Genomic DNA, 24,072 nt, shown 5'->3' with positions numbered 1-24,072 from the left:
TATATATATTGGGGGGCATGTTAATCTGGCATCTTCCTACATGCTAAATTCAAAAATGTAAATATATTTTAAAAAAGGAAAAAATTTTATTTCTCTTTTGGTGTCTATTTATTGTGTGAAGCTACAGTCGAGCATAACGCACAGGTGGTTTAAAATGCTTCTCTGCCATCTGAGATCTCGGCTTGCCAGGGTATAGATGGGGATGTCACTTTAGGGAATTGGGCTTATTCAGTATGTAAAATGAGGCTGGCATGGGTTCAGAGGTTTTGTCTGTGTCTTTACCCAATTAATGATTTTTTGCTTCCTTTTTTTTAAAACTTTTTTAAGGCCTTTTAAATTTTCTCTTTCAGTTTTAATCTGTATATGCATAGATTATAATTACCTAAATATTTCTGTCAATTACACTACGATTCTTAATGCCTAGTACTCATTATATATATTTCCCATCAAAATACGTCAGAATTATTAGGATATAAACCAGAGGTCATTTTAATCCTGGTAATGAAATAATATTCTAATTTACAACCTTGTTAAAAGATTTATTTTTTTTTCTTTATGTTAACGTAATGAATGCGTTGTATCTACATTTTGGATTTGTAACATTGCAAAACAATCAAACTAGGTTTTATTTTTCCAAATCTGTTGTTTTGTGACTTTATTTTATACTAAGTATAAATACTGAGTATTTGACATTTAATTCGTGGTATGGGTTGTTTTAAAGAATAAAGGAAAAAAATAAGGAAGGCATAGCTCAATATACTATATACAGGTATGTGTAGTAAAATGAGTATTGTCTCAGCAAGTAATATAAAAAGAAAATGAACTCTTGGAAAAATGACGAGGGAGGAAATAAGATAACAAGTCTAGGTTTGACAGCAATATCCAGCTAATATCACTTATTTTATTTTTATATATATTTTTTTCTTAAATGGGAATTTTGTGAACATTTAGGATTATAATGTCTGCCTTTTTGATCCACTGTGTTACTCTATCTAATTTTAATGAAGAGGGCAGTATGTGGCAATAAGAAACAGAAATAGTGAGACCTTTGTGGACCCTCTAGCAATCAGTGAATATCAGATCACAAATTTCCCCAGCTTTAATTACAGGCAAAAGAAAAGACAAAATTAGCATTTTAATATAGAAATATCTTAGGCTTTAGGAGAATTATGATAAATCTAATGTTGCCTAGTGAACCAAAGAGGGGATATTACAACAAACTGTCTCCTTAGGAATATTTGTTTAAATAAAGGCAACAATACTTCATCCTTATCCTTTTTTTTTTGGATAATTACTGCTATTTCAGGCTGTTCTTTGTTCCAGGTTTAAAATACCTTTAGTTAAAAAAAAAAAAGTAATTGGCAGTGTTTGTTTTCTATAAAACTACAAGAAGGGGAAAATTCTGTTTGCTTGGCACTAACAAGATAATTTTAGGGCGAGTTTTTGCTCTACAGCCCTAGTTCACTGGCGCCGTGGCATCCCCGCACTTGGATGCATTTGGGTTATCTCGTTTCACTTACAGCGTATTAAACTAACTCCTCTTCCATGGCGGAGGTTTGCCCACCTGTCTCCCCTAAAACACCTGCAACATATGTTTGCATAACCCTGTAAAGCTTTGCCTTTGGGGTCCTAAGAAATTCCCCCAGAGCTTTTTGCTTATAAACAGCTGAGCAATTCGTTTTTCTAATGACGGTTGCTTTTCCCCCAGCATTGAGGCAATAACATATTCACTAAAATAAGAGTCTCATTTTTCATCAAAGAGAAATGTTCGACATATTTTTACAGTGCTGCTTCTCCTTCTGAGCCTTATTTTTTCCTCTTTTCTAATCTGGCATGCTAAAAATTTAGAGTTGGTAGCAAGATAATAGGGAAATGAAAACTAAGTAATTCTTCATTTGTCAAATATTTTCTTTTCTTCATACCAAACATGCATTATATTGTAAACAGTCTTTTCTGTTAAACATGCTACAGGAACTTTATCAGTTTAAGGTAAAATTGTGATCGATAAACTATAAAAGTGATAATAATTTGGATATATTGCAGGAAATCACTTTAATTGTTATAACCTCATAAGCTGGCAAGCAAATGTGCATTAATACGGCTTTACAATTTTTTAAAATTTATAAATGCATGGACTTTTATTCTGAGAAGCAAAACAGCCTTTCTCCCCACAAAGGAAATCCAATATACACGAAATATTTTCCTAAATATGTGTTTTTGCTTTTAAAAATGTCATGGTTGATAAATATCTACCCTAAATTTATATACGATCTTCAGAAGCATCACTTTTCTCTACCTATAGCTTATCATGGATTTTAAGTTGTCAGACTATCAGATCTGCTCTCATAGTAAATGTCTGTTTGTCAGCCTTATCAGGAGATAATCATAGCTTCCTTTTCATTGAGTTTTTATCAAGTGCCCAGCCCTGTACTGCACACTTCATGTTCATTAGCACAGGTTTTCAACGAGGAAACTAGGGCTAGGGGTGTAACTCACATGGCCCAGGGGCTTAGGTGGTGGGGCCAGGATCCAAGCAGGAGCCTCGCGGACTCCTGACCCCTTGCCTCCCCTGCCAGCAGCCCGGGCCTCTAAAGCAATTGAGTGATGTAATGTTTCCCCTAGTCCCTTTGTTTTTAACGTATAACTTTAACTCCTATTGGTATATTCATAAGTTAGAACAGGGATCACTGGAATCACAGGGAATTACTTTTCTTTCGCTCCTGTCAGTTCTACATTGTGTTTGTAAATAGCCAGCCCTTTGAAAGGCACTGTGTTGTTCCAAGCAGGATGAATACTTGAGAGACTCTTTTCCTTCCGTGGCCTCTAGATAACAATTCAAAAGGAGATAGTCATCTTCAAGCGAGGATAAGTTTAGTTGAGGGATCAATCTAGAAAGTACTATTTGTAATGACCTTTGTTGGATGAGTTTGATATCCCCAGGCTCAGAACAAGGAAAACTGTCATGTACCGTCTTGTAGTTAATTATTCCTCTAGCATCTTATAGTTAGTTGTACTTAGGGTGGGTTAGCATTTTTAAGTATTTGTATACTACCACACAAAGTGAGCGTGAACTTAAAAATACTGAAATATTACCGTGGGGATAAGGGTTGCAGGAGGAGGGAGGTGATATGCTGATCTATGACCTCCCTCCATTATAGAGGAGAGCAGAGGAGAGGTGGCCACCGTCAGAAGTCATACTCGGTAAGGGAAAGGGTGTTTTACCTGAAATTACATTAAGGAGCGGCTTTCTAGCATATAATACAGACCTTGGAAGTGTAGAACATTAACCGCAATGGAGAGGTTAAATAGGTTTCAATCACTTTTATCCCTTACATTGATTGCTGTCATTTAAGTACTGTTTGTAAATTGATTTTGTCATCATGCCAAATTAACAAAAGCGTTTTTGGAAATTCAGAAACACAGCATGGGTTTGGTTTGGTTTGGTTTTCCCATATACTTCCTTCTAGAACACTTGTTTCTGCTTCTGGAAGTCATTTTGTCCATGAGGCTTTAAGATGCCTCCCAAAAATCCAGCCTGGCTATGCCATGGGTGGGATTTTCAGCATTCTTCTTCTACTGAAACAAAATAAAATGTTGAGTTTCAGAAGAGCTCCAAAGGCTCGTTAACAGAGAAGAATTTGGTGACTGGTACTTGGGAAGTTAACTGGCTGCAGTCTTGTAGAAGATTTATCTCGAATCCATCTGGGTTGGTCTCGGAAAGGCATGGTAAACTCAGGGTGAACTGAATCTGTGATTTCTGCATCTTTGTGTATAATTATATAGACATCCCAGGTCATGGAACATAATTGGTATTCTTCCATATACAGGCCAGTGTCAGTTATGATCACCATTTTGTTGTCTTTCTTACAAAGAAAAATTCACCAAAGAAGAGGTTTTTTGGTTTTTCGTTTGTTTGTTTTTGTTTTTTTAATGCACATTGGTTTGGAAAAACTTATAATAGTCAAAATCCTATCTTGCAAAAATTGATTTAAAATAATTAGTAATTGTTCTGGCCCATGCAAAGACATACTATGAAAACTGTTGATATCACGTGTCCTGTACGATGAAAAATTACAACTGTCATGGAGTCCGGTCTCTCTTACATACAGAGTTTTATATATGTAGAATTCTACTGGCTCATATTTTAAAGGAAATTCCTGATCTTTAAAAATTAAAAATCAGAACTGTTACATTTCTATAAATATTTTATTTGGATAAAAATCCCTTTAAATAAGAGAAGCAAGTATCTCTTTACTTTTAAAATATTTCAGTTGTGTTAAATTAGAATTACGCTCATTTAATCTCATGCCCCTAAGGAAACCATTGTTATCATTTTAGTACATAGCTGTGTGAAAGGATATTGTTCTAAAATTTCTTGACTTTTTAAAACCTTATTCAGAAAACTAACTTAATTAAAAGAGAAGAATTATAGGCAAATTGAAGAGCTGTCAGGACTGAATCTTATATCAAAGTATTTGTGCCCTTTTATTGTTCCTGTCTATACATACTGATTTTTATGGCCACACACTGGTTTATGTTGATGTCAGACATTTGGTTCTATGCTGTCTATTACAGTAGCCACAAGCCACATGTGGCTATTGAGCACTTGAAGTATGGCTGATCCAAAGTGAGATGTGGTGTAAGTGTATTATATACAGTGGATTTCAAAGACTGTACAAAAGGAAGAATGTAAAATATCTCAAGGATTCTTATATTGATTACATGTTACAGTGACAACATTTTAGATATACTGAATCAAATAAAATATTATTACATTTAATTCGACTTGTTTCTTTCTATTTTTTTTTTTTTAATGTGCTTGCTAGAAGATTTTAAATTACTTATGAAGCTTGCATTTGTGACCCACATTGTATTTCGGTTGGACAATGCTGGTCTCGACCGTCTCTCTGTCTATAGAGTTATGTTTTAGTAATAGCATCATCTTCTCAGAAAATCCTATTGAATAACTTTCAACTATAACCTCTGATTTTATTTTCTTACATTTAAAATGCTGTTTTTCAACATCATCTTTTGATTCTTTTTTTTTTTTTTCATCCCGGTACAGCGATACTTTAAACTGCCTCTCCCTTTGATACTAGTAAGTCTCCTAGGAATTTAAATAGGCCTCTGTGAAAGCAATACTTGAGCCTCATTCATATGTTCAAGTTAGATCATTATTCCTAATAATGGCTTTAAGTGCTTAGATAGATCAGCACTTCGTGTCTTGAATTGCTTGTCATTTCTTTATAAAGATGTTTCAAGAAATTGCTCCATGCAATCCCTTATTTCATTGTTTTCTAGCAAAAAGTAACATAATCTTTTATTAGTTTGTTGGGAGTCAGAGAAGAAAAGCCTTTTAAATATTAGCAAAAACAAAATGTATTTCCAGGTAGTGAGAATAAAGAGCAAAAGTAGTCATGAATGATAGTCCTGCAAAAGTTTATTTTTTAAATAAATCATGAATGTGCTAGCAATCTGCCAGTGGCTTTCACCTCTATTTTATTTTCCCATTATACTTGGGTCCAGGTTGTCATCAGCTACCATGAGGAAACCCATGTAATTCCTAGAGAGAGAAAAGTTGCACTGTTAGACTTAATAGTATGGTAGTCATGGAAGCATCGGTTATCTTCATCAAGGCAATTCAGATTTGATTATTGTAGAACTGTGTTGAATACCAAACCAGAGGAGTAGTAGCTGGAGCTAAATCAAGGGATTGTCATTTTTGTCAGATGATTAAGGCTGACTTGGAAGAGATATGAAAGGGTTGAGCTGTGTAAATGTTCTCTTTTCAGCAGAAAAAGAAAAGGTCCATCATGGCCATTAAGATGCAGCTTGTTAGCTTGATGAATTTCAAACAGTTTAACCTTAGCAATTATATAACCCCCACGTACATACAAGTATATCAGTGCCTTGGGATTATGGCTTCAAGGATTGATATCAAAGCATATTGGTAATTTTCTATTAAGATAAAATGAAGCCTTTCTATGTCTAGATAGATCTCTCAAAGGACAGGGCATGCTCTAGTTCAAAGTCCTAATTATTAACCTGAATTGTAAGTTCAGGTAAACACTGGAACACATTTATTTATAAGTTTTGTAAAACTTTTTAATGAAAAATGTATGTAGTTTAACATTTTAGAGATGGTATTCGTTTAAGCTATGATATTAACATACTTCATTTTTATAAACTAGAATTGGTTTAAGTTTTATTTGCCTATGAGGAGCCTGACACATTTAAATAATAGACACATTAAGTGGTAATAACATATTTAGGTAGACAACCCTGACCTAATGATCTCAGGACATTTCTGCAATGTCTATGAAAAAATATCAAATGCCAGAAAGGCCAGTATATTGCTGTTTTTATGAAAATGTGCATTGGTCAATTTGCTTTTGTATTTTGATGGTACCCTGTTAATATTTTCATTACCTGGGTACTGATTAAACTCATATATAAGAATAGATGACATAGAAATTTCTAACTTTAAAAGAATTGCTGAATTCTAAAATAACACATTCATTTTTGGAGGAGAAAGACTTGGTGTGCCATCTAGTGGGCATATTTAGCATTCTGGTTATCAGAAATTAACAGATTTTTAGTCTCCCTCCAAAATGCAGCTTTCTTAACACTTCCTATCTCTCAGGCCTTACATGTAGATTGTGCTTGTGTTACATCTCATGTAATTTTTCAGTTTCGTCAGAATTTTATCTCATTGTATTTTGGAAAGTCATATTAAAAGCAATCAAAATCATCAGAAATAAATTTACACCTCTCTTGATGAGCACTGGGAAATGTATAGAATTGTTGAATCATTATATTGTATACCTGAAACTAATACAACACTGTGCATTAAGTGTACTTGGGAAAAAAATCTAATGACAGGAATAAATCTGTGTAAACTTTGAAACAGGTAAAAGTAAAATATATAAAATAATTCCATTGTTTAATCAGGACTAAGATCATTTAAGGTAAAACTTCAACTATGAAAGCAAAACCCAATTATTGAACTTCATTATTATATGTATTTTTGAACTAATTATTGAACTTCATTATTATATGTATTTTTTCCTGAAAGAATATAAAAACAATTGTTTTTGTCCTTGTATGTGTTAATGTGTAATTTAAATAGCTTTATACATTTTAAAATTTTCTTTTCTATAGAGAAATCCAAGACCAGTGACTTACCAATTCCATCCAAATTTAGATTATTACAAAGCACGCGGAGCAGACCTCATGAATAAAAGCCGGTAAGTCCTCTTTCTCTGATGAAAGTTATGAGCCACGAAAATGTTCTCTGAGATGGTAGGAATTTTCACACATTTGCTGAAAATAAATTTACAGATTTTAGCATATCAGTGGTTAATGCATGCGTTGACATCTTTACTAAATAAAATATCTGAGTTTTTTTAAAGGCGTGAGAAAATGTATACATTGATGTCAATGGTAAGAAGAAAAATAGAAGTGTATTTGTTATAATTTGAAGTTAGGCAACTTCATTTTTCTAACACTAATAAACCTGAATAAATTGCGCCTACTTGTATAATCTCTTTCTAGATCCTTGCTGTTGATTGAAAAGAGGCAGTTCTATAATATATTTTTAAATTATTTCAGTAACAAAATTAAAATTGGGTTTCCCAACTGTCTTTAGCACTACACAATAAGCTTATAAATGCATCTTGTGTGTGCATTTGTGATTACATACATAGAAATTTTAAGGGTCACTGTAGGAATAAAAAAACATTAAAATTCTACTTTTAAAAGAAATTAACATTGGCATAAAGGGTTGATGAACAGTTTAGTTCTTTCATAATACTGTACTCAGATGTCTCAAGAGTTAACTTGTCAAACCAGAACCATCTCAAATTAGAATGTAATTTCAAAGTTTACTCTGGAAGACTAAAATGTTGGTAATGATAAATGCTGCCAAGTTGTCCGAATTTTTTTTCTTTCAGCGTTTTGCCTATGTGCTAGCTTTTCTTCAGTAGGATTCCAGCAGCCTAAATATAAATTTATGGAGTACACACACATGATGTGTTCTGCTCTTACTTGGAGAGTTAAAAAGAAGACATAATTCCTGCCACATAGAAACTCACAGTCTAGGGGGTGAGAAGAAGTTTACAAGAGAACGGCTAAATTTAAACTTGTGTCTTGAACCCTGTTTTAGTGTAATGTTATTTTTAAATGACCCATCCTTGATGGAAATCCGTCTCACTGTTTTGATGTGCTGTGTCATTGTGACACCAGCTCTGTAACCAGTGAGGCTTCTCTGAAGCTCTTTCTGTTTGTTCATTTCATCGGATTCTTGTTTCACTAATAAAAGGCTATTCTCCATAGTCACTTCGTTCATTTAATTTAACAAATTTTTATTGTGTGCCAGACTTTCTTGGTGAACAAACCAGGTAAAACTCCTGCCCCCAGGAATCTTACAGTCTAGTCACTTGTATTTCTACCCTATTGTGTCAAGTATTTAGTTTTGGTATGTTTAAAAGAACAGGGTATTTTAGGTACTTTCTATATATGAGATCGTTCTAGCTAGAATCCCTTCTTCCCTCCCCTATTCTCCCCAACCCCACCACCACCAGATTAGTTTTCACATAACAGCTGAGTAACTCTCAATTGACAGCAGATTACTCCCAATGTAAATGCCTCCAAAGGCTGCCTGTTAGTGTTGATAATCCAGGGGTCTTCTTGGGCCCATTTTCTCTCTGTGACCTTCACTCCTTCCACTCTCCCCTTCTCTTAATTCCCATTCTTGCACTTGTTCTTCCCCCTTCCTGGAGCACCCTTCCTTCCTTCCTCTTTTCTTGCTCCTGCATGATTTAGAGCTCAGCCCGAAGGTCACCTCAGAGAGGCCCCTTGGACCTCCGTCTTGTCTTTTTCTCTCCTACTCACTCTCTACCTTATTGCCCAATCTTATTTTCATAGTGTTCATTACTCACTGAAGTTATAGACTTCATTTATATGTGTCATCTGACTCCCCAACTTCCCCACTAAAATCTAAGACCCCTGAAGGCAGGCACATTGTCTTACTAACACTTGAGAGCACTGAGGATAATGGCTGGCATGGGGAAGCTACTCAACAAAAACGTGTTGTGTGTATACATCTGTTATCTTTTTACATTTTTCAATGTCTGCTTTTTTTTTTTCAAAAAAGAAAATGTGCTATACCCTTTCCTTTCTACCCTTCATGTTTTATCTTTCTTCTATTTAGCCTTCTGTCCTTGCATTTTTCTTCTCAAAATGTTGGTTCTGTTTTAGCAGTTACTTGCAAGCATGTTGAAATTCTTATACAAAATATCATTGTGATGACTGGAAGGAAGGTTTTTCACCAGCTCTATTGCAATTTCAAAGCTTAAAACTGAAGCTGAACCAAATGAAAGATAGTGTATGAAGAACACATCATGGACCAGTGAGAAGAGTTAATAAATGGTGTTGGGAAACCCGACAAATCTTTTGAAAATGTATCAACTTACAACCTTATCATATACCAAAACAAATCCCAACTGAGTCAAAAAGCACACTCAAGCGAACATAGAAATACAATGCAAGTGTCTATCTGATCTCTTGTTATTAGAACACTTTTTAACCTTAAAAATAATGGAAGAAATCACAAAGGGAATGACTGGTACATTTTACTACACAACTATTTTTAAGTAGATATGTCAAAAATAAACTGAATCAAAAAGCAGATGGAAAATTGGAAAAACATTTGTAGTGTAAGTAACTGACAAACTAGTATCATTAATGTATACAGAACTTATGCAGTTCAAGAAACATGAAATCCTATCTCATTAGCCATTCCATCTCATGCCATGCTCTGTTGGATCCTCCTTTTCTTGCTTACAAATTTTAGAACACCCTCCAGACTTCCTTTCTTCACTGCAATCATTCCCTAGAGGATCTCAGTCCAGGTTCATGGCTTTAAATACCATTTGTGACTGAAGGGCCCTTAATTTATATCTTTAGTAAGACCTCTTCCTTTGAACTCCAGACTTTTATGTCCTACTGCTTACTCGGTATTTCCTCTGGGACGTCCCATTTGTATTTCAAATTTTAATACTTTCCAAACTAAACTCTTGATTCTACCTCCTCAAACTGTTGTTCCCCTGTGTTTCTCTGTTATAATAAATAGCTAACCCAGTTGATCAAACCTTAGAATTGCCCTTGGCTTCTTTTCTCTTACATCACACATCAAGTCCATCAGCAAATCCTCTTCAAAATATATCCTGAAAGAAATCACCTTTCCCTCTGTACTGCTAATACCAAGTCACCACTAGTCTCCTAACTAGTCTTTTTACTTTCTCACTTCCTTATAGACCTTTTCCACAGAGCAGCCAGATGTATGTAAGTCACATCCTATCACTCTACTACCCAGAACCATTCAATTACTTCCCAAAATATATAGGATAAAATACAAAGCCTTTTCAGTGACCTGCAGGGTAAGCCCTGCATGATCTGGCCTCTGATCTCTCCAACCCCATTTGCTACCACCATTCTTCCTGTTTCTCACTGGACTCCGGCCACACTGGCCTGCTTACTATTCTTCAAGCAAACAAACATGTTCGCACTTCAGGAGCTTTGAGCTTCCTTTTTGCTCTATGCCTGGATTCTTCCTCAAGGATCCACATGGCATACTACTATTCACTCTGTGTTCAAATATCATCTCTTCAAAGAACCTCTCTTTGACTACTCTATCTAAAATAATGGACCCCTTTACTCTGTCTCTGTACTTTATTATTATTTTTGTTTTTGTGTTTTAGAGCAATTCTTACTACCTAAAATGGTTAAAAAATGATTTGGGTTTCTTTTTTATTGTTTTTATTGTTTGTTTCTTGCACTGAAATGTAAACTACATTTTGTCTTGTTAACTGTTATATCCCAGCCCCTAACATAGTGTCTGGAATACAGTAGGCACTCAGTGAAAGAATTTCAGACAGCAAATAAACATCTCAAAGGCTATTCAAACTCATAATTAGTCATAGAAATACAAATTAAAATACCAATGAAGTATCATTTTCACCTTTCATATTAGAAAATTAAAAATAAATGAGCCAGAGATGAGTAAGTCCCAGAGATCTACTGTATAGTGCCCATAGGTAATAATACTATAGTAATATATATTAAAAATTTGCTAAGAGGGTAGATCTTATTTTAAGTGTTTTTATCACAAAAAGTAAAACAATGAGCAATAATAATAAAGAGGGAGAGAGAAAACTTTTGGAGGTGATGGATATGTTTATGGCATGGATTGTGGTGATGGTTTCACATATGTTTACTTATCTCCATACTCATCAAGTTGTATACATTAAATATGCACAGCTGCTTTTATGTCGGTTATACCTCAATAAAGTGGTTTAGAATGAATGAATGAATGAATGCGTAAGCTAGCACTGGTGAAGGTGCATGAATACCCTTAGTCGCCAATTGAAGTATAAATTAAGACAGACTTGATTTTTTTTTTTTCAGATTTTGTTTATTTATTTGAGAGAGAGAGATCACGAGCAGGAGGGAAGGGTAGAGAGAGAAGCAGGCTCCCTGTTGAGCAAGGAGCCCGATGCGGGGCTCCATCCCAGGACCCTGGGATCATGACCTGAGCCAAAGGCAGATGCTTAACCGACTGAGCCACCCACGCACCCCAAACTTAATAATCTTTCCAAAGGATTCTTCCAGTTCTTTTTAACCACCACGTTGTAATTCCCTGGAGGTTTGTTTATCCATGATCAAAAACCACTGTAGCTGTGAAACCATTGGTAAAGTCCCCATTTCGTTATTTAAGGCCTAAGATACTTTTATCTGGCTGAGCCCTTCGGCCATAATTAGCCTTCCAAGTACTTTCTTAGCTGTTTAGAGGCTCTTATAGAGTTAATGCATTGGGGCTGTCATTAAGCAGCAAGAAGAGGGAGTGGGAATGATCCAGAAGGGGACAGACTCATGCGGGAACCCCCAGTAGTGATCAATAAGTAGAACATACACAGGAGACAGGCAGACACCTGAAAAGCGGGGAACTTATACCTGCTATATCTATGGCAATGGACTTCTATTTGTGTTGCTTATCCAAATAAGGGACGAGGATGCAAAGATGACATGTGATTTCATGGATAAGAATATCTCTAGAAATCAAGAAGCCTGATTTCTCGTCTCTGCTTTACCATGGATTGCTATAATTAAGTCTTTAAAAGCAAGTGCCTAGGTATTTTAGTGGTAGATTTTCCATTACGTGTGTGGATAATATTCACTGTGCTCTGATTTTACTTACTTGCAAATTTCTTTTTAAAAATGGGAATTGACATTTTCTTATTCATTCAACTTTTAAGCTCGGAACAACAATTTAACACTCAACTCTCATTCCAATTTTGTCCTTAAATAACCAGAAATTGCTGCTATAAAAAAAAAATAAGTACATCTAATTTGTGACCAGTCTTCAGAAGGACCTCTCAATTTATTTAGGAATCTGTAACTACTAAAATGCCCAACTGAGTAGGCATGGAACAGAATGTCATAGTTTTTAAATACTGCAGTTGCTTATATTAAGAGTAGAATCACATACCTTCTTTATTCCAGAATGTTCATGGATTTTCTCCTTTGAAAATGACACGACATAATTGCTCAGAATGTGTAATTCTCTCTGCTCGGCAGAGTGGGAGAAATAGCGGCCGCCGAGCCATCAGTGGTGTCTCAAGAGCACGTGTCCCTCTATCTAGCGGTGCCTTTTTGCAGGCTTCACACTGCCGCTTTCTTAACTTGCTGAAGCAGTTTCATGCCACCAACATTTTAAAGATAGAGGATACCAAGCTTAGTTCCTGATCTCTCAACTCACCCGATCAGCAGTAACATTCTCTGTGCTAACTACCCCAGCTCTCCCTTGCCCCCCTGTCAGAGCTTATTTTAAACAATTCATGTCAATGATGAAAGATTCCAGAATTATAATTCTGGTAGGTAGGCCCTCTGCAAAAGGCCCTTTGTCAGGAACCCTGGTTGAGATCTAAGAGGAAGCCAGGCTCCAGGGTAGGAAGACTCTTATAAGGAGGGTACCCTGAGCTCTTAAGATACATCCCACAATCCTCAGCTGGGCTCCATAAGACTGAAGAGTGATGGCACCCAGTCCATTCTTACCCCAGAATGCCTGGTGGCTAATAATTCTGCATCTCTCCTTGGGTTCAGTATCTCAGCCCTTCTGGCCTAACTAGAATGTCCTGAGAAAGTGCAGGGTTCCAAGAAGCCCAAGGATCCTTCCAGCAATCTTGTCAGAATATGATGAGCTTCATGAGAATAGTGACCATATCTACATCATTCACTACTGTTTCTTCAGTACCTGGCACAGAGAACAAATTCAAATATTAGTGAAATGAATAAGTGCTTTTTACCTTCAGTTGTAGAATAACTCATATTGATGTCAGAATCTGCATCTTAGAATCTTCATATTCCTAGCACAGTACCTGGCACTGTTCATAGTGGTTAACAAATATTTAGTTTTATAACTGAGTAAATAAATACTTTTTTGAATACCTAAAAGGCATTATAAAACTCCCCAGGACAATTTCCATTTTATATGATCAACAAATTTTTTTAAATTAGGCTTTATTATATTTACTTACATAATGACTGCAATTGTTCAGAAGTATTTTCTTGCTAAAATATGGTAAAGAAATAATTGCTAATAATATTCCCTAAGCCGCGAAGCCAAGAAGTCCATGGTTATCAATATTAGTAGTTAATCGGCTAATGAGAATTTCAGAGGACCTTGATTTCTATATAAATGTAACTTTGTGATATCTGTGTGCTCAAATAACTTGTGCAATGAATACATCCATGTCTGAAGTGCTCTGTCTGTTGTAGCAAAGAAAGTTGTTAATTCCTAACCAATTTAGGTAAACTGGTAATACTGTCTCCTATCTAGTCCAGAGTAAATAGATCTTTCTCCTTTTCTTTTTAAATTTATGCATCATGTACACCAATACACAAATCAGAAGTGTTCAGTCGGATGAGATTTGACAGTTGCGCATACCCATGTGACCACCATTCGAAACAGTATCCCTGGTGTGAACATTTCTTTCACCTGAGAGTTCCCTGGGGTCTCTTCACAGTCAGTTGCAACCTCTCATCCCAAGGCAACCACTTTCTGATTTCTCTTACCATCTACTGGTTTTGCCTTTTCATGAGCTTCACATGTGTGCTTTTTTGTGTCTAGCTTTTTTCACTCAGCATGATGTCTTTGCAGTTCATCCATATTGCCTGTAGCAATAGTTCCTTCCTTTGGATTGTTGAGTTATATTCCATATATGAACATACCACAAGTTGTTTATTCTCTTGTTGATAGATACCGGGTTAGCTCCAGACTTGGAGTAATATGAATAAGGCTGCTATGGGCATTCTTGTACAGGTGTTCTGATGTTTTTGTTTATTGTTGCTATTGTTGTTCATGGATATATGGTTTTCTTTCTCTTAGGTAAACACTTAGAAATTCAGTTGCTCTATAGCCTAGATGTTTAACTTTATAAGAAACTACCAAACCTTTAAAAAGTAACTATACCTTTTTCTACTCCCATCAGAAATACATGGGGGTTCCAATTGCTTGCATACTTGTACATCCTTATATAACATCTGTAATTGTGCATCCTTGCCAACATTTGCTATCATCAGTCTTTTTTGTTTTATTCATTCCCAGTTGGTAAGAAAATGGTATCTCATTGTGGTTTAATTTGCATTTTTCTGATGACGAATGATGTTGAGCATCTTTTCATAACTTATCAATGATTTGTATATTTTCTTTTATCAAGTGTTGTTTCAAGTTTTTTACCTATTTTTAATGGGTTATTTGTGGATTTTTTTTTTAATTTTAGGAATTCTTTATATATTCTGGACAGGAGTCTTTGTCAGATATATGCGCTGCAAATATTATTCCCCAGTGTGTGGCCTGTCTATTCATTTTCTTAATGATGTCTTTTGACGATCAGAAAAGTTTTATTTCAGTCAAGTTTATGGATCAGTCTTCTTCTTTTATGGCTAGTACATTCTGTTTTCTATCTAAGAAACCTTTGCCTCCCTTTAGTCTCCATTTTTGATGGTCCCCAAGATCACCCTGAGTTTCAGTGACTCCCTAGAAGGACTTGCAGCACTCCAGAAAGCTGTTATACTCATGGGTACAGTGTATTATTGCCCAAGGATACAGCTTAAAATCAGGAAAGGAAAAGGGTTGGAGTCTAGGAAAAACTAGGTACACGTTTCCAATTGTCTTGTCCCAGTGCAGTGCTTAAATCTCCCAAGAACAACATCTGACAGCTTAATTGCCAACTAGGGAAGCTCACCCAAGCTTTGGTGTCCCCCGAGGGTTTTATTAGGGGTCAGTCATGTAGGCATGAAGCAACAGTATGACTAACATTAGCTACTCAGTCTCCGGTCCCCTCAGAGGTCAAACTGATCCAGAGTGGCACAAGACCCAGGTTGAATAAAAACAGACTTTAACCAGAAATCCCATTGTAATCATAACCTATTTGGTGTGGCCCAAGCCCCCAGGTATATGAAGACAATCCTACCAGGCAGGACTTTTCAAGGGCTGGAGGTTATCTCCCAGTTGGAAAGAGCAGGATTTGGGTGGCCCAGGCCTGCTGAGTTAACCCTTTATGGTATAGTCTCAAAGATACTCTGTATTCTTCTAAAAGCTGTGTGGTTCTAGCATTTGTATTAAATCTGTGATCCACCTCAAATTAATTTTTGTGTGTGGAGTGAGGTAGAGATTAAGATCCATCTTTTTCCTTGTAGATATCCAGCTGTTTAGTACCATTTATTTAGTCTTTCTTGTCCCCGTTAATTTAAACTGGATTCTTGGTTGAAAATCAATTGACCACATATATGTATGTCTATTTCTGGATGTTCTGTTCTTTCCCTAATACCATCGTCACTTACTCATGTACTTTTATAGCAAGTCTTAATTTTAAGTAGTTTTGAGTCCTCCAGCTTTATTCTTTCTCATTATTTTGGCTACTCTAAGTCCTTTGCATTTCCATATAAATTTTAGAATAAACTTGTCAATTTCTATAAAAATTATTGGGATTTTGACTGGGATTACATTGAATCTATAGATCAGTTTGGAAAGAACCAATACCTTAATATTATTGAACTTTCTGCACCATGAACATGGATCATCTCATTTAGTTAGGTCTTTCTAATCTCTCAGTGTTTCATAGCTTTTAGTATATAGGTCTGACATATTTTTTTTAATTAGGAGAAAATTTTTTTTTTCTGCATCTGTCCTACTCCCTCCTATGCCTGTATTTTTTTAATGTAACTGTTTCCTTGGACTCTTCCATGGACTCACACATTTCTTTATATTTATTGACTCCCATACATCCTGCTTCAAAACTCTAGTAGGTGATTCTTGATATATGTTTAATTGTAGCTGCTTGTGATTTTATTTTAATTATGAAGATATATAGTGATTCTCAAAATGAGGGAAGAGAAGTTAAGAGGGCAGAACTCCCCAACATGAGGGCATCTCAGAATTAAATACTCTTCCTTTCTGGTGCAGTTCCCTAGGCCAGAGAATCCCTGACCCTCTAAAGACTTCAGTATCGTGAACCATGGTTACTGATGGGAGAAAGTTATATCCTTCAGATACACTGGGTCAGGAAATAAATTAGTTGAAAACTGTAGAAACAGAAACCTCAATATTTCTATAGATAAATCTTGGGGAGTTTAATGATTTTTATATACTGCGGTTAATACATAATTGCTTATTACTTTTTATATTAGTTTAACAAATATTATGAATTGTGTTCAGACCCAGTTAGGTAGGCCCCACAGTCTAGCTTATATCCAAACACATGTTAGGCCAGCCTTTCTATCCCTAGTAAGCACTACTCCTTTTGCCTCATATCACATTAACAAAAATTTATCTGCCACATACAAAATAATCATAGCCTTTATAGCTGAAAGGAACAAATGTTTTACCTGAAAGTCCGATTCCTAAGGAATAAGTAATAGCAAACGAACTTTTATCACTTTGTTTTAATAAAGATCTATTAAATTTAGAGTTCCTTGAGATGTGGAGATAGTTTGTTTCCTAAGGTAATAGAAACCTCACAATATGGCAAACACATTTAGAATTGCATATAGATGTCTTTCATTGAAGCAAATTTGCTATTCTCAACCTTAAAGATAAAGAATTAAGAAAGGCCAAAACCAATTCATTTTATAGAATTCGAAGCCTTCAGCTCACAGAATTTGTAAGCAGAAGTACATCATAAATGTTAGCTCAGGTGTTAGAATCATCTTGCAAAGTACCATGTTGCAATCCTGACAACTGTTTTGGATTTCCAAAGAAAATATCGATGTCTATAAACACGAAATAAATATGAATGATAATCCATTAAGGGTAGATCAATAATGTAGATTTCTAGAAAAATAACAGAGATGCAAAGGGAATATTGTTTCTAGCCAAAACCCAAAGTCATGTATTTATATTTACTTTTTCCAGCTACTCTTTGCACTTAATAACTTTAAAATAAGTTCTGTGGTGTTATGGTGGGGGAAAAATATATAGGTAGAGTGAGGTGAGAAAATGATAGAAAAGGAGACTAGGATACAAAAAAAAAGGGAGTGGGAGGAAGAAGAGAAAAATAGAAGGATGATAAACAGGGAGGAGGAAGGAGCGGCAAAGAGAACAGAGTAGAAAGGAAAGGTGGAGATAGGGAGGCAGGGTAAACAGATGGGCCCCTAAGTTTAGAGATGGGGTTTGGTAACGTTCCTTAAGGGCCTAGACTAGCGCACAGGCCTCTCATTTTATCCTGTCATTTCAACAGTATAATGAATTGTGATGGCAGAAGCCATTTTGCATGGCAGGTTGTAAATTCTTAGAGCTGGAAGGGGCCTTTCATCTAAGCTTGTCTCTCCCCCAGACCAGGACTAGGAAGCCTACGTGTCTGAAGGTTTTATACAGTTCCGGAATTGGAACACTTACTGTTTGTTTGTTTGTTTGTTTGTTTCTCTTTCACAGTCTTTATTCTTGTAATCCTTCTCCTTCAGTTGTGATATATTTTACATAATGTTGCCAGATTATTCACTTTTAAACAAATAGAGCCTGTTAAATCATTAGAACGGATTTCTTTTTGAACTGTTTTCTGTAACTTTTGTAACTCATGTCAGTTTTTAAAGCCACGCCATAAAGTACTGCTTTCCCCCATGGCAGCCCTCGTGATATGTAAGGCTTGCTCCGCAGCTTTTTAAGCCATTCCTCTTCCAGCATAGTTTTCATACCTCCCCACCATTCCACTCCATTTTATAAACATACATCTCAGTTCTGCCAGAAATTAATGCCTCACCAAAAGCTGTCTGCCATCGCTGTACAGTTAACTTCTGCAGTGTAGGCACTCACCTAGTATTTCTAGTCATGTGTTTATATTTACTATTAAGGGTAATATGTATTTACCATATAGAGATACCATATTTACTTTTTTTATCTTAAATTCTTTAATTGTATAAAATTATTTTTTTCCAGTAACTTTATCACAGATGCCCTTTGACTACCATATTTACTTTTGAAGGATGATTTCACAGGGTACAGAATTCTAGGTTGGTGGTTTTTTTCTCTCAATATTTTAAATATTCACTCCCTTCTTGCATGCATGGTTTCTAAGAAGTTGGTTATCTTTGCCCTTGCATAGGTAAGATTTTTTTCTTCCAGTTTCTTTCAGGATTTATGTCTTTATCTGTGATTTTCTGTAGTTTAAAAATGAAATGATGAAGTATACTTCTTTGGCACTTACCCTGCATGGTGTTCTCTGAGCTTTCTGGGTTTGTGGTTTGGTGTCTGACACTAATTTGGGGAGATTCTTAGGTGTTATTGTTTCAAATATTTCTTTCTCTCCCTCTTCTCCTCTGGTATTCCCATTATGCATATATTACACCTTTTATAATTGTCCCACAGTTCTTGGATATTCTGTTCTGGTATTTTTCCTGTCATTTTTGTGTTTGCTTTCCAGTTTGGGGAATTTCTGTTAAAACATCCTCAGCCTCAGAAGTGTGTATAGTCTCTTCCCTCAGCTGTAGATTGTCTGCTAATAAATCTATCAAAAACATTCTTCGTTTCTGTTGTATAGTACTTTTTATCTCCATGATTTCTTTTCTTTTTCTTCCTTAGAACTTTCTTTTCTCTGCTTACATTTCCCATCTGTTCGTGCATGCTGTCTACTTTATCTATTAGAGCCCTTAGCATTTTAATCATAGTTGTTTTAAATTCCCAGTCTGATAATTCCAACATCCCTGCTACATCTGAGTCTGGTTCTGATGCTTGCTCTGTCTCTTCAAACTGTGTCTTTTTATTTTTTTAGTAAGTCTTGTGATTTTTTTTTTTTGATAGTTGGATATGATGTAGTGGGTAAAAGGAACTGCTATAAGTAGACTTAATAGTGATATGGTGATAAGGTATGGGAGGAGAGGAAGCATTCTGTAGTCCTTTGAATAGGTCTCGGCTTTTCATGAGCCCGTGCCTTCAGACTGTGAACTTTACACTTGCCTCTTATCCCTGCTCCTCAACTGAGGTGGGACAGGGTGGCTAGAGGGGCTTGGGGTTGGATGTTTCCCTTCCCCCAGGTCAGTTAGGCTCTGATAAAACTTAGCAGCTTAGACTTTGGTTAAGTAGTTTCTCCTGAGGGCAGACTCTGTTATGAAAAACAGAATGCTCAGGTGTATTCAAAACAGTTCCTTTCCAGGGGCGCCTGGGTGGCTCAGTTGTTAAGCGTCTGCCTTCAGCTCAGGTCATGATCCCAGGGTCCTGGGATGGAGCCCTGCTTCGGGAAGCCTGCTTCTCCCTCTCCCACTCCCCCCGCCCCCCGCTTGTGTTCCCTCTCTCGCTGGGTCTGTCAAATAAATAAGAAATCTTAAAAAAAAAAAAAAAAGTTCCTTTCCTTTCCACCTGTTGTATGCACAATTTTTCTCTCATATTCACCATGAAAGTCTGGTAGAGCTCCAAGAGGTAAAACTCAGAAGTATGGGCTGCCCCCTGCATGACTGGGTCCTCTTGGACTTTTTAATCTATCCAATTTGTTCACACTGAGCCCTCTAGTAATTTGTCAGTTGCACTTCAGATTTCCCAACTCCAGCTCTGCTTCCTGTGGGTTTCTGCTCTAGTAAATCCTGATTCTCTGTTGTCACCTGTCAGCCTATCTAATTTTGGGACAGCAGTTTGCCCTGTGACCTCACTTCTCTTATGGATCTAAGAAAAATTTGTTGATTTTTTTTTTCAATATGTTCAACTTTTTTCTGGTTGTTAGGACAGAGCAGAAACTTCCAAGCTTCTTACATCCCAGACTGGAAACTAGAAGTTCACCCATTTAGTGTTAGTGCAGGCTAAGAATCTTACTTTTCTCCAGCAGTGTTCTTGAGGGTTCGTATTAGCCTTATAGGCCAAACTAAGACACTAATGTTTGGGAATCTGTTTGTTTTTTAATATGAACTCATGTTCATCCATGCCTCTCTATTCTGTGTGTAATGCACAGTTGTAAAAAGGTTTAACCTAAGTGCTTAAGATTTTATTTCTCTTTGTTAAATTTTATCTGTTTAATTCATTTCTCATGCTAGCCTGTTGAGAGTATTTTAGATTTTGATTCTTTTATCTGATAGATTAGGTGTCTCAAATTCAATAAGCAAATGTTCTCTTTCCTAAAGTCACAAAATAACAGAATTTTCTATCTGAAAGGGACCCAAGGGGCACCTGGGTGGCTCAGTCGGTTAAGCGGCTGCCTTTGGCCCAGGTTGTGATTCTGGGGTCCTGGGATCGAGTCCCACATCAGGCTCCCTGCTGAGTGGGGAGCCTGCTTCTCCCTCTCCCTCTACCTGCCGCTCCCCCTGCTTGTGCTCTCTCTCTTCAATAAAAAATAAAAAATCTAAAAAAAAAAAATTCTAAAAAAAAATAAAATAAAAATAAATAAATAAAAGGGACCCAAAATATCATATAATTCGGCCCCTTTGTTTAAAGATAAAGAAACTTCCGTCCAGAGAGCGACTACACAACTCTCCCCAGCTGTGCAGCTTGCTGATGGAAGGAAGATTATGACCTTAAAAAAAGGACTGGTGAGCAGAGCAGGTCTGTGAACCAAGTGTGAGACAAACGTCGTCACCAGAAGTCCTTGGTCGGTGCTAGAACATTCAGCCGTAAGCCGGAGGTACAGCTCTCCGAGTATAACTGAGCACGTTTTTATCCTCCATTATATCCTACTGGCACTGACATACCTTGATAAATCGAACAGACTTTAACACTTCAGATAAGAAATAAAGTTGCCTTAGTATGACTTGTTTTTAGTGAACCATCCGGCTACTTGTAATAAACTATAACCATTTCCAAGTAATTAGTAAAAAATTTTGAATAAGCCAGTCTGTTTTCCAGTTGGTGGTTTCTACAATCCTTTTGAAAAATTAGAACATGCCCCTCACTTCCACTCTTGTGATATTTCTATTTTTATTCAATAAAACAACATGGGTGTTTTATAAACACAAACAAACCCAACCATCTGAAATTTTAAAATGTACCTAAATAACAACTGAGCCAATGGACTATTTAGAAAATGTGCAGGAAAAACTTTGATGCTACTGCTATAATCAGAGGCAAATGTATAGCTTTAAATGCTTTTATTGGGAAAGAGAGGGAATGAATGAGTGAATGACTGGATGAATGAAGGAATGAACCAAGCATTCGACCTTTGGGAACACAAAGGAAATACAAGAAAAATATAAATTAGAGTATAGAGAAAAATGAATACAGATAAATTGAAAACTCTTTGACAAAAATATAAACAAGCATGTACAAAATTTGATCGCAAAAGGAGTAAAATAAACAAATATTAGACATTTAATATCAGACCTAAAAAATAAATCCTGAGATAGAAAAGAAAAAGCCTGGGATGGTGTCAAAGTTTGGATAAGAGGAAAGGAAAATCTCCACCATTGTGGAGAGTTTTTACAGAGGTGATCATGTGATAATGTTTTTAAGGTTTTTGTTTTTGTTTTTTTTAAGCTTTAGAAAAGTTTTAGAAGTTGAATGAAAACAGCTCATGACACTGGCAATTAAGAAAGCATTGGAGATGCTAGAAGCTCTTTCGGTAGAGTATGCATTAGAAAGCAAGAGGTCAAGTGGATAGGAAGAGACAATAAGAGCCACCCATTTTTAGAATTTGGGAAACTGATCCAAGAGTGAAGTCAGGTTGGGTTCTGATACAGGTGTTCTGAGGATTCTTGCATCTTAAGAAAAATGCCCCATTGCTACTGAGTTAACCTGCTAAATGAGGTTGTGCCAAAAGTAAGGTCTTGGCAACAACTTCAAAACAATTCCTCCTATATGGTACTATTTTTATTGTTATTTAATAATAGTATTTATTAGACAGTAATAAGGAAAGACTTGGATTACACAAAATTAGTTACTAATTAGATTTGTTTAATGTCTTGTTAACTCCAGAGTTCTCTTACTATTTATTCCAACACTGTTGACACATTGCACTCCACTGTTAGTCCAACCCAGTATTCGATGTCCATCAGATCTCTGACAACTGCATTAATTTTCATTAATTTAGCACACATGACTTAATATCGTACATCACAGCCAGTAATAATTGTTGCAAATTGATTAGGATTTCTTGTAAAGAATGCCGCTACTGATATTTAAGATCTGTGTTAGCTACCTTTGGCCAAAAAATTATCATCCTGCAGAACAGACAGACTGTGGATAACGTGCTTTCCCTAGAAGTATATGGTTTACAATTGTTTATATCTGAAAAGATGTAGCATCACCTTCAGTAGTTGTTTTGAAAAGAAAATATTCTGGAAGCAGTGGGTAGTGGATGAGGGGGAAGTTGGTTGAAAACAAAAAATATTCAAAAAAGGAAAACAGTGTTCATCCCCTTTTAAGAGCTATTCAGATGAAAAATTGCTCGGCATGAGCTTGATCTATATGTTTTTCGTGGTTATTAGTAGTAATGAAGATGCATTAACCATATTCTCTTGATAATGCTCTAGCAGTTTCTTAGTACTTTTATCAACATATAAATTTTACAACTGGCAGTGTGGGAATTTGACTAGTACATTTTTGTTTATAAAAAAGGGTAACAACATTATAACTTCTTCATATCTGTGAATTATGAATCTTGACTTGCAAACAAGCAAAACTAAAATGCAATAGAACTTCAGTATCATAATAGCTCTTCTTCCTACTGCCACACACAAGAAATGGGAATACATGCAGGCTGCTGAGTAGAATACAGTGCCAGAGGTGAATGCCTTACTTAATCCACAATTTATGAGTTCTCTTCATTTCATTCATTCTTTTTTCAGTAAACATGTATTGAGTGCCTTCTCTGTTGCAAGCTGTAGTGTCTGTAAACTAAGAATGCTGTACTTCATTAGGAAGCAGCTGGAAACTGGAAGTAAGTGGTGCATAATCACTATATATCCTTATCTCCATTAGGAAACGTGATTTTCAATAATTTTTGGAAGGGCATTAAATCTTTCAGTTCTTTAAAGATAAAACAATGCCAGGAGAATCATTTGAAAAATGATTTTTTCACATTTCATTGAGTTGTAAATGAATAGATCTTTCTCTTATAAAGCTGAATTCCAGGTTTTAAATCTGATTTGTCCTATCTCCAAAGTAATTTAAATCTCCAGTACCTAGCCCATAATATTAGCTAGTACCATTAGAGAAAAACTTTATGAAAGGAAGAAGCATAGTGTTCTTTTTATTATAGAACTATGGATCAGTTCTGTCTTAGAGCTATATCTAGTAATGCCAAGGATACAGCTGTTATATAAAACGGAGCAGAATTACTACCTAAGAGCTGCCAGGTAGATCTGAGAGAAGGAAATGATAGTAAAATTCAAATTAACTCCAATCAAGTAAATGTATCCCTCAAATTTGATTTTCATTTTCTACTTTTCTGGAAAAAAAAAGCAAAATGAGAGAAAATAAGCTTCTATTAATGATGGGGACAATAAAAATACAAACTTTGATACTGTCATGGAATCAGACTACCATCTACAACTAAGATAATTTATAATCATATCTGGTCTTCAAGATAATATCCCTAAGAT

The 24,072-nt window shown here is 35.9% G+C and overlaps 1 protein-coding gene across 5 annotated transcripts in view; it reads left to right on the top strand.

Annotated features, from left to right (window-relative positions):
* Positions 1-24,072, top strand: part of TBC1D5 (TBC1 domain family member 5) — a 581,354-nt gene that overhangs the window by 484,855 nt on the left and 72,427 nt on the right. For all 5 annotated transcript variants that reach the window (XM_025882739.2, XM_025882764.2, XM_025882715.2 and 2 more), the window contains one exon: positions 7,162-7,247. In XM_025882739.2, the coding sequence (XP_025738524.1) occupies positions 7,162-7,247 (86 nt within the window). The remainder of the gene's footprint in view (positions 1-7,161; positions 7,248-24,072) is intronic.

Source organism: Callorhinus ursinus, unplaced genomic scaffold (genome assembly GCF_003265705.2).
Source record: "Callorhinus ursinus isolate GAN/ISIS: 27379988/994484 unplaced genomic scaffold, GSC_fseal_2.0 scaffold1, whole genome shotgun sequence".
Taxonomy (NCBI): domain Eukaryota; kingdom Metazoa; phylum Chordata; class Mammalia; order Carnivora; family Otariidae; genus Callorhinus; species Callorhinus ursinus.
This window is presented reverse-complemented; position numbering and strand designations above follow the sequence as displayed.